The sequence below is a fragment of the Ambystoma mexicanum genome, chromosome 1q (assembly GCF_040938575.1).
Source record: "Ambystoma mexicanum isolate Mex_15411 chromosome 1q, UKY_AmexF1_1, whole genome shotgun sequence".
NCBI classification, from domain to species: Eukaryota; Metazoa; Chordata; class Amphibia; order Caudata; family Ambystomatidae; genus Ambystoma; species Ambystoma mexicanum.
Window position 1 is genome coordinate 449,075,841 of NC_090922.1, and position 12,097 is coordinate 449,087,937.

Genomic DNA, 12,097 nt, shown 5'->3' on the forward strand with positions numbered 1-12,097 from the left:
ATCCCTGCGATTGAGAAGATGTTTGCGACACATGGACTGCCCACAAGAATCAAGAGTGACAATGGCCCCCCCATTGCAGGGGGAGGAGTTCAAACAATACCTGCAAGAACTGAACATACGTTACCATCACATCATGCCAAGGTGGCCACAGGCGAATGGGGATGTGGAAAGATTTATGAGGACACTCAACAAAGTTCTGAGGGCATCAAGAGCAAATGCGAGTCCTTGGAAAGTTTACCTACATCGTTTTCTGCGAAACTACAGGGTCACCCCTCATAGCACGACTGACGTCCCGCCAGCCGACCTGATGTTTGGCACAGTCATAGTCTTCCATACCACATCACCCCAGCCGAAGCCCGGACAGGATTGACAATGAGCGGACCGAAAGAAGGAGAACGGGAGCCAATGAACACGAGTGACAAGAGGAGGTCGAAACCATCCAACCACCAGGTGGGCGACCAGGTAGTCATGCTGTGAAACCGGACAAAATCCAAGCTGGACTCTCGCTATGAATCTGTCCCATGGACTGTCAGTGAGCGACAAGGAACTATGATAACTGTACAAAGGACGCCGACAGGTGACACGAAATGCGTTGTGGATCAAGGCTGTGCCACGAAACCTATGGACTGATGGGGAATGTCCCCAAGAAGAGGAAGATCCTCCGCCGAATGAGGGAGAACCCGAACACTTTGTTGGAAAAGAGGAAGTGAATGACAGAACGTGGGAGCAATGGAATGAACCTGAAATGGGAGAGCTGGACATGGAAGGTGAGACACCCAATGAGATAGTGGGGCCCAGTTCCAGGGGTGGGGGATATGGTTTGAGAAGCGCCACCAAGCCGCCAGCTCGGCTCCAAGACTATGTGTGGTAGTCAGCCCCATGAGGACTAGAAGAAGGGGAGGCACCCTGTTTGTAGTTGAAGTACTTGCATATATGTATGACATGTTTTGTTTGATGTTGAATTAATTTAAAATAAAGGAGGAATGTTGTATCCGCCCTGCGTCCCGCAACGCGGTGACGCACGGCGTCTAAATAAAATCCCCGCCCCGCGCACGGGAGGCAGTTCTGGGCAATGACACCAGCAACGTGTGGCGTGTGTTATTTAGCTCCTGCCGGAGCTGCGCAACTGCAGCCTACTTCCGAGGCATCCAACGTTCTGTCTCCCCAGGCGCCGCAGCGCTGGGTCAGAACATAACAATGACATCAATGGTGTCCAGGTGTCTGGCAAATTAATATCTAATGCCTTTACAAGAGCCAGTGATGTTGACTTTGTCAATGCTTGTTTCAGTTGTAAACTTTTTGAATTTTGTTTTTGGTTTAAATTTTAACCTGGCACATGATTCATTGAAAAGAAAATATTACATTTAAAAACATAACAAACAGTTCATACAGCCTTCCGCTTGCACGGACGGCCATATGTACTCAACGGACATTTCTCCATTCGGCAACACGTATGTCTGTAGTCGGGTAAGTAAGGTTGCATTAGTACGCACAACCGAGGGATGGGGGGGGTACGAACATGCCTGTGACCGTGTGCACAGGAGTTGCACAATTCACACGTCAGGAAGAGTGCCAGCCCGGTGAACCAACCAGAGAGCAAAGGGGCGGGAGTGGTAGCACAGGAAGCAAACGAGGCGAAGGCGGATCCCTAGTATATTGGGCGGGGCTTTGAAGCCCAGCTTGCCTTCTTTTGCTGGTCTGGCAGAAGCTGTTCAAGCGAGTTCTGTGTAGGATCAGATGAGTGGGAAGCGGCAGCGGGGGCGTTGTGGGTCGCATGCCCCGCCGAAGAGAGACCGAGTGGAGAAGGCGGCATGCGGGCCGGAGCTCAGCCCCTTCCTTCGGGAGTCACCCTTCAGGGAAGAGGCAGCGGCAGCCTGGGCTGGGGGCGACAGCATGAAAACCGGTACACGTTCTTACAGTTGGCACACAAAACATGTCAAATATCTCTAATGAGAGGGCAAATATACGCTCCTCTCGCGAGACCATGCACGACCGATGACATATTAAAAGTGTTAATGTTCGGTCCTGAATTTTTAGCCAACAATGCTTGCGACTTGCACTTTTTGTTGTAGATCTAGCTGCACTTTTCCCAGCAGGTAAATTGATGATTAAAGAAATAAGTAACAGCAAAGTGGGCCGTGTTGCAAACAACACCAATTTTATTTTTCCCACTATTTGTTTTCCAAATAAATCATTTAAAAAAAATCCTTCTTGAAAGCATAACAAGAGCCAATAAAGATCATTAATCTTTTTGGATCAGTTTTAACTTACTTACATATGACAGGATGCATGTATGCCTGCATCAAAATGTGATGCAGGTAGAGATGCTTGTGGATCTCTATGTCGGGCCGGATTCACAAATTCTATGTGCCCCAGCCATAAAAATATATCAAACTGGCAATTCATAAAAAGACATGCATAAATACTTTTACGCATGCTTTATATGCCTGTTTGGCAGACTGCCATATTTAAAATGGCCCTCAAAGTAAAAACAAATGCATAAGGTCACCTGAATGTAGTAAATGTTTCACTCAGCGTGCAGTTTATTCACCCCTCTCGTTTCTGTTCACCAGTTTTCACACTTGTAAGGGAGGGCAGACAATATACACTTCCAATTACCCACTCACAGCTGCTTCTCAATCCATCTTCTGCTTATGGCTTACTGTTTTACGTGCTCTACTGATAAGATTTGTTCAAAATATATTTGACAGAAAAATTAGCCCTGAAGTTATTGGGCCTCATTCCGAGTACGGCGCTAACCAATGGCGCTATTAACGCCTTGGTTGACGCCGTACCCGGACCGGCAGCGCCTTGGTGGATGGCGGAATTACCACCCCATTCCAAGGTTGGCGGGGCGGTAATTCCCCAATCCCCATTTACCCTTCCCCATTCTTGCCCCATAGGGCATAATGGGAGTGGGGAAGGCGTCAATTACGCCACCGTAAATTACGGTGGCGTAATTTACATCAAGGTCCCTTAGCGCCATGGTTTTTAACACCTGCTAAAAGCAGGTGTTAAAACCACCATGGCGCAAAGGGAACTCGGAGTATGGCGGTAAGGGATTACCGCCACCGCTCTCGTTAGCGGTGGCCGCTATCCCTTACCGCCATACTCGGAATGAGGCCCATTGACTTAAGTGCTGGGAACTGCTGACTCTGCTTCAAAGCAACCACACATTGGCTTGCTAGGACTGCACGAGAAATGGGGTTTCGTGCAAGCTTAAATGCCATTCCCCAGTAACTTGAGGCCCTGTATAGACTTCCTTTCATATGACATTTCTAAGCTGGTTGCTAAAATGTGTGCAATGGCCGGTACCCTGGGGCCACGTGTTCCTTTTTATTTGATTTTTTAGGAGAGTGGGAGATCTTGAATGGTATGCATGCATTTATAGATTGATGTAATGCCAAACCCAGTTGTCAGATTTACTTCGACTCTCGGTATTGTGCTCTGAGTAGATTCGACCATGGGGAGGGCAGCATTCCTTATCTTCGTTTGGGTCATCTTTTGGTAGCAGTAGTTGATCAAATGAGGCCAGGCCATGAGACGGGGTGAAATGAGGCCAGGCCATGAGAAGGGGTGAGGTACAAGAGACACATGTCACACTGTTAGCACTTTAAATGTAGCAATGTCCGCACAGAGGATTAGTTTTCTATACTTGCACCTCTCAAAGGTGGGTACATCTTTCGTGTGTACATCTTTCATGAGTAAGAGCAAGGATATTTGTTAGCAGTTCCATGTCTCGGTGCAAAATTAATGTTCTCTTAAACAATGGGGTTAAGGACAACTGCATGGTCACTGGCAGTATAGAGCTTACTGTTGCGCAGTACAGTGTTCTGTGATTGTTCTGGGACAATCTGCACTTTACAGCCATAAAGGGCACTTCAGGAGGTTCGTTGCTTAGGTTATCCGTGGTTGGATGAGCAGGATATGGTACTGATGCTTATAAATAAGCTTTGGGGTATGGCACCTTGTGGCCATAACGTGTCAGTTCCACTTCATACGAACTGCCTACCGATCGGTACAACCATATTTATATATCATTTATCTTGGGGTGTTACTGAGCTGTCAGATGCTCTTGTTTGATTTAAGTTCTGGGGGAACGAAGCACCTAAGTTCCCAAAGCGCTTGTGGCTCTTGCATCTGCCTCAGCTGGGTGATCTACTTTCTTGAGACCCCAGGGTTTGCACACGGATGCTACAGTATGTTGAAGACTGATCTGGCTGAGCTGCAGCGCTGGCAGTGAAGGGGTAGACTAGGGATGTACTCGAGGAATGGTGAAGTAGTTTGGGCACTGTTTGTAGTGCAGGCGCTGTGTGAGCTGGTTTGGTTCCTGCAACCTAAGCAGTTGCAGATATTTCACTCCCTGACAGTGGCAGGGATATCTTGGTGCTGGTTCTCTTGCCTCTTCGTGGTGGGTTGGTGGAAAGTCTAGCAGCAAGGCATTTGCAGAGCACAGCTGTTGAGTTTTGGCATCACAGCTTATCCTACAGAGAGATGTAAGCATTATCTTGGTCTTGCAACGCAGCCTGTGGTTCCGCAGGTCTCGGAAAGAGCTTTGCCATCATCGGGAGCTTGAAATGCTCCAGCTTCCATCCAGGCCTCCTCACATCTTCAGGGTAGCATCTTCTCACAATTCTAGTTCTACTGCAAGCATGAGATGATGTTATATTTGAGGGAGATGGGGCAGGGGAAGGGTCCCATGCTAGGGTAAGGGCACAAAGTCCCAATCTTAGTGTTGCATTCATTCAAACATTTTGGCGGCTGCATGGTCTGTGAGGTTGCTGCATTCAAACATTGTGGGCATCTTCCAAGGCAAACACTCCACATGTAAACTCGTCCTTCAATCCACACACCTGCTTATGCTGCTCTTATTCTCTGCATGGGGGGGGATCGAGTGATATCGATGTAGAACACAACTGAGATATCCAGGGGAACTCGCTCATTAAAGGGATTCTCTCTTGCTTCCTCCAAGAAAATCAACAACTGTTTTCTGCAACGTTCAAGCCAGGAATGCTTTGGATGCAATTATGTGCTTTAAATAATGTCTTTCCCTGCTTCTCCACTTTGAACTTTATTGCTTAATAAAAAATTAGGCCACATTTTTTGTGGTCAGTACCTTCTTCACCTGCATGAGTACTCACTTCCTATCTGGTCATGAAGCATAGACCACAGCAGCCGTTTCTGCACACCTCCTTTTGTCTTACTACCATCGCCACTTGTAGGCCTTTGTCTCTCAATTCCATGGAATGTCCCTCTCACCAGAACCTATCTCACCCCCTTGCACGTATATGGTCTGCTCGACTCGCTACTGGACCCTCCACCAATTCCAGCCTTTCATCCATGTTTACACCTCTGCTTGAGGACTCTGGCTTTCTTAAGGCAGGGTCCCGTGAGTAGATTATCCATTACCTCCATTTTAGCACTCAAACCTGGGATACTTACGGTAGCACACGTTCAGCGCACCAGTAGCTGCTTCGTTTTGGCTTTTCTGATGTTCAATAGACTAAGTCCTGTTCTTCTTCTCTTAGGAACTGCTCCACACTTTGTATTCTTCCAGTTACGTCTACAGCCTTGCTTCCATGGCATGGACATCTCGGCTTCTTGTGTTCAGATTTAACAAAATTAGTACTCTTATACGGCGTAGAAGTTAAGCCCTCTATGTGGTACGCCGACTGGCAAAAACTTGAAGGTGCAATTTGGAAAAGGATCCTTGGCCTCCCACTGAGCCTTTCATTGCCATGCCTTAGGTTTGAACTAGGTCATTAGCGTCAATTTCATAATGGAGATTACTTTCTCTTTACAGGCTTATTATTATGCCTCAGAAGGAATCTCTATATGAGGATGTCAAGCTACACCTGATATATCAAAAATCTAAGATGCTGTTAGATCTAGAACAACCCTTGAAAAAGCTGACTCTACCGCTGAAACATTAATATCCAATCCACTGAAAGTAAAAAGAGCGATTGAAACAATGGACTGGATTGTAACTATTAAGAGATTGCGGTCAAATTATCCCTGGAACAGCTTTCTAGTGGTAGACGAGAAACAGGGGTATCTGCCAAATTATCTGGTTAAATTTCCAGATTGGAAAATCAGAAGGAATTTTCGGAGAGTGTGTCTGAATCTTATTCATACTGGGGAAATATTGAATAAAAGGGGACAAGGGGAAACAGCAATTAAATTTTGCAGCATATGCATTAATCCAGCCAAGCAGAGCCTGAAACATCTTTTGATGAACTGTGAGGGCACGTGGGAAACAAGATTAAACAATTTTTCTCGATTCGTGGAGAGGGAAGAGTGTATGCACTCGGAAATCTTCTGGAATAGATTGATCTCAGGCCAGAACACAGCAATAACAATAGCAGTGGTTCAAGTCTTGCAGAGGAGCAGATTTATGAGTGAATAACATCTGCACCAGTACAACTATTGCTCTGGTGGTCTGTTTTGGCTCTGCTGCTATCGCTTGCCCTTGAAAGAGAAGTAGTCTAAATATTGAGAACTGCAAATGATGCCAAAGGGAAAAACGGATAAAAAAAATGCTGATATGTTCTGCTCTGTTATTGTTTTGCAACAGTATTCTCTTTTTCTTTATATTTTATTAGGACTGTGGCCTCTTTATGTAATTTTAGAAAAGTGTTTTTTTTTCCTTTGTTTTTCTCTTAGTTCTTTATTTATACTTTTTTCTTTTTCTCTTATCTGCTTATTACGGAATTCTTGACTCTAATAGTATGATAAATTTGTTGCTGACCTAAGTATGAAGTCTTTTTTTAATGGCTCTATTTTGTAAAGGTTGTTTTTATAACCATATACAAATAAAAAAAAATATTTTTAGGGCGTAGCTTGCCCCAAAGGTGCATGACGACGTGTCCTGCATACAAGTTCTAGACCTATCACTCCAAACTTAGGGAAGAATACTGAGCACAACTACTATTGCGATAGCACTCTTTAACCTAGCTGATCTAATGCGCAACCTGGTTTCACACAGTTCGGCTTGAAGCTGTGTACATGATTCTTCTTTGGTAAGCCATGTCTAAACTTGAGTATCGCAGCACAAGCTAATAGTCCCATTTGAGGTGTTAGAAGGGTTTCATCAACTTTATGATTCAGCCAGCATGGAATTTCACTACTTTGAAATTGATAAAGCTGCAATAGTGACGTTTTGTTTCCTATTTGTTAATAACAACTAATATGCGCAACATCAAGAGGCGGTGTTTGGCAGAGGCAACCTGCATCATGCTATTTTGGCACAGAATCGCTTTTCTTGAAGCTTTCCACCTTGTTTTGCAATTTCTCTAGCACAACGTTTTCAGAATGTTATGCCCTTGCGTCAATGGGGTAATTCGTCGATCTTTCCAAGGGAGATCCGTGGGGCCTGCCTATGTATCAGTACACGCTTACGGCTATTCCTCAAATCTGGCATTTCTGAAAAGAAAAGTTGAGCCTACTTTAGATGGAGGGACTGTCTGTGCTAGGACGGAAACACCTCATCCAAATTGGTGGCTTGAGATTTCTTCTTTGATTTAATTTCACTATCAGAACTTTGTGGAAATTAGGTGTGTATAAATACATATTCTAAGGTCAGTGAAAGAGTTAACAAATGGAGTTATGATTTGACCTCTGGGTTTTCTGTATGCCTATTAAGGAGAGTGTTAGCTGATGTCCATGTTCGACTGTGTGTAAAACTTGGTTGTACACTGTTTTCCTGTTTACTCTGAAATTACTGCTTTTTGTGGCAGAACGGATTTTTAAAAATGCTCCAATAGGCAAACGCATTTCCTTTTTTAAAACCTTTCAAAAACATGTAGTTCTTCATTATGTTTGTAATGCTGCTCTGGTTTATGTATAGCAGGGAGTACAGCTGGTCCTCCACCAGGACAATAAGAGGATTAAACTAAAATGGAAAAAGTGCCTGTAAAATTATTGTTTGGCTGTAATGCCACTTTGCACCTTTCCAGTCTCAAATTCTGGCAATTAGTTATGCTAAGTCAAGACCTGCTTTGGGTTACCATTAGGAAATTGTGGCCACGCTGCATGGGAATACCCAGTTGCTTCGGTCCTGTAACACAGTGGCAAATATAGAACTATCCTCAAACTAGTCCATATTTATTTATTTCCTTTCATTGGTGGAGTACTTAGTTGGCCAAAAGGATTACGTTGGCTTGAGTAGTGTACAGTCAGGGCATCCTTGCTTCTAGCACATGTCCCTTGCCTAACCTGAAAAAAAGGTGTTATAACAATAATAATTTCAATTAATGAGATAGTGAAATCATGCAGCAAAAATTAGGATTTTATAATTATCAAGTTATCTCATGATTTGAGGTTTTTCCTCAATTCAGCTGTGTTCAAAGGGTTCATTTGAATACAGCTATTAGAGAAGGAGTTGTGGTAATTCAGAATCCTTTTCTCTGGCCACCGTAATACATTATGTTCCTCTTGTGAGTGAGGCAAGTCGTCTACCTAGAGGCCAATTCCTCCCTAGAACTTCACCTTGTGCGTTCCAATTCCCAGTTACATTGTACTTTTATCTCGTTTAGCATCATTATGAAAATCCACAATTCTATTGCTCCACTTTATTCACTCAAGTTGTGGATCTTATATTGAAGGCACATTCATTATGTCCACTAGTTGCTGCTTCAAGGGAGTCAGACTATGTCGATTCATTTAGCTCTAAAGGGGTCTACTCGTTCCCTAAACTTTCGTACAATGGAGCTTGAGGGGAAATTCATATTCTAAGGCTTTACTATTAGCCTACTTAATTGAACAAAGGGTGTTAAATTTAAATCCGTAGACTGAATTACTTGTAATTGACCTTTAATTATGGAACCAAATAATCATATTCAGAATACCTGGCCTGTTTAAAGGAAGTCGCAGTCATGGACATCTTTTGGGATGCTTTAGCAAAATTCAAGAATTTAATATAATGCATGTTTCCACCTAGAATTGACAGCTTCCGATTTGTTAAAGTGCTCCCCTCAAGAGGGACGTTTGGTACTGGTTTAGTCCACATGCTACGTAGGGCAACCATAGCAAGAAGTAGTAGCGCAGGAGACCCTTCCTGTTACTTGTTTGATATTAAGCCTTGTGTGAAGAGGCCACTTTCTTACGATATAAAAACGTGAAGATGACACTTCCTGGACAAGTAATGCTTGAATTTTAACATTTGGTAACCATGACTTGCTCTTGGCCATTCAAATATGTTGGCAACATTCAAGCTAACTTTATACGTTTTTTCGGCTCCGAAAACAGTCAAGGGCCCTCATTACGAGTTCGGCGGTACCCATGCCGCTATTGGCGGCATGGCTGCCGCCGAAATCGCGTTGGGGTCCGGGTCCTCGGAATGAGGACTTACCGGGCCATTCTGAGTTCGGAAGGCCCGGTAATTCCTCTCTCCAAGGACCCGGACACAGTCCTTCCCCATTCCCATTTCAGGCCCCAGAGGGCTGAATGGGAATGGGAGAGGAAGCAAAAAACGGGCCATTACGAGATGGCCCGTTGTTTGCTCCCTCTTCCCCTCGCGAGACCCGGTAAGCACGCCTGGTTTTCCCAGGCGTGCTCACCGTGTCCTGCGAGGGGAACTCGTAATGCGGCGGTACGGAGTGAACGGCGCTGGCACCTTTTACGGCGCCGTTCACTCCGTACCGCCAGGGTCGTAATGAGGCCCAAGGGGTTCAAATAGTTTGACAGGGCAGTCATGGAACAGGAGGTAGTATTATGTTTCAGTAAAAAGATGAGTGAGACAAAGGATTGGAGTAGTTTAGCTAACATTCATCAAATAATGGGTACTTCCCAATACATTTTTGGGGGACCAGTTTCATGATGGGAAGAAAATAAACATCAAAATAACTACTGGGAAACTGGTTACCCTGCCCGCTTTGCACTTAGCACCTATGTGTGAGCACACCAATACCCTATTATTGACTTGATTACTTGGTCAACATAAACATAGTGAGAATCATATATAGTAGGTGAATAGTAAAGCCTTAGAATATGACTTTCCCCTCAACCTCCATTGTACGAAAGTTTAGGGAAAGAGTATAGACCCCTTTAGAGCTAAATAAATCGACAGTGGCTCCCTTGAAGAAGCAACTAGTGGACAAAATGAATGTGCCTTCAATATAAGATCCACAACTTGAGTGAATAAAGTGGAGCAATAGAATTGTGGATTTTCATAATGATGCTAAACGAGATAAAGTTCAATGTAACTGGGAATTGGAACGCACAAGGTGAAGTTCTGGGGAAGAATTGGCCTCTAGGTAGACGACCTGCCTCACTCACAAGAGGAACATAATGTATTACGGTGGCCAGAGAAAAGGATTCTGAATTACCACAACTCCATCTCTAATAGCTGTATTCAAATGAACCCTTTGAACACAGCCGAATTGAAGAAAAACCTCAAATCATGAGATAACTTGATAATTATAAAATCCTACTTTTTGCTGCATGATTTCACTAGCTCATAAATTGAAATTATTATTGTTATAACACCTTTTTTTCAGGTTAGGCAAGGGACATGTGCTAGAAACAAGGATGCCCCGACTGTACACTAATCAAGCCAACGTAATCCTTTTGGCCAACTAAGTACTCCACCAATGAAAGGAAATAAATAAATATGGACTAGTTTGAGGATAGTTCTATATTTGCCACTGTGTTACAAGACCGAAGCAACTGGGTATGGGCTTAGCACCAGCAGGTGTATATATTCCGATGCAGGGTGACCACAATTTCCTAATGGTATCCCAAAGCAGGTCTTGACTTAGCATAACTAATTGCCAGGATTTGAGACTGGAAAGGTGCAAAGTGGCATTACAGCCCAAGGCATAAATTGGTTTTCAAAAATTGATTAGCAGAGTTTGATAATTAACATTTGTTTGATTAGCGAACAGTTCCATTTGAATAGCAATTTTGTACTAATATTGTTAATGTCATCAGAAGTTATTTGTACCCAAGACATGAAATGAGCAACAATACAGCAGTTTTGCATACCGCTGAAATAAGACATTAGAGGATTCTTTAAAATTCAGCTAGACCTGCAGGTCGGGTAAATTAGTTTCCCTATTCAACCTAAGAGAAATGCACTCGGCCCGTAGCAATGGACAACAAATTTAAAATGCGATTAGTACATTGGTGACTGTCACTAGAAACCTGCTTTGTTTTGCACACTGATGCCAGCCATGCACAGTGAAATATTTGTTTTTGACATTTACTGCAAACAAAGTAAATGTTTCAAACATCTCTTGCAAATGCTACTAGCCCGTCATAAAATGTACTGCACTGTGTAAGTGCGCGGAAAGACTTTGCGGGCCACAGCAGAGTTTCTATAAAATGTAAAAGGTTAGCTGCATGAATGGACAGAAATAAATAGATATGATAAAAAAGGCTCAAACAGTTTGGCCATCTGTCTCCTGCAGGTGGTAATATATAATGCGCTCATAATCATAAAGCAAAGCAAGCTCTGGTGGCTAACTACAGTGTTTGGTATTGCAATAGATCTGTAGATGTACAGATTGGATGGAACTATTGATCACTACTTTGTGTAAGCATCTAGTTCGCTTTGTTTATCCATTATGTAAGAGGAAAGAAAGACAGCCACGTAGCAGAGTGGATTGCGAGGCAGGCAGAGAACTGGGCAAACTATTGTAGTTTCTGGTCATATCAATTTCAGGGTACCTGGTATAACGCAACTGGGTGATAATATAGAATGTCAAGGAGTATGGGTTTGTGCATGGGTTGAGCACCAGTTGCAAGATGTATGCAGCCTGCAGGTTACAGAACTAGGTTTGCCATCAAGAGTATACGATCCTGTACATTTTCAAAAGTGTTCACTCGTCAATATGATGCATCTTCCCACAACAAAATGAAATATAGTTGACACAATGAAATTTAGATACTCTAAACTAAACTTTGCTGTAAAGCATGGAGATGATACAGTGTTTTACAGCATCAATACTCTAATCATGTATTATGTAACCACTGCCATTTTAGGAATGGAATTGCATGACTGTCTTTGAAAAGAAAATATAAAGTTGATACATACTGGTCTATGCCAGATAGCATATAGAAAGCTTAATAAAAGTGGCATCCTGATTATTTCTGGTTT

The 12,097-nt window shown here is 43.4% G+C and overlaps 1 protein-coding gene across 1 annotated transcript in view; it reads left to right on the plus strand.

Moving 5' to 3' along the window:
- The first annotated feature begins 1,650 nt into the window (after positions 1-1,650).
- OGFOD1 (2-oxoglutarate and iron dependent oxygenase domain containing 1) overlaps positions 1,651-12,097 on the plus strand; it is a 574,156-nt gene continuing 563,709 nt past the window's right edge. The window contains exon 1 of the mRNA XM_069640278.1: positions 1,651-1,903. Coding sequence (XP_069496379.1) covers positions 1,738-1,903 — 166 coding nt within the window. The 5' untranslated portion in view covers positions 1,651-1,737. The remainder of the gene's footprint in view (positions 1,904-12,097) is intronic.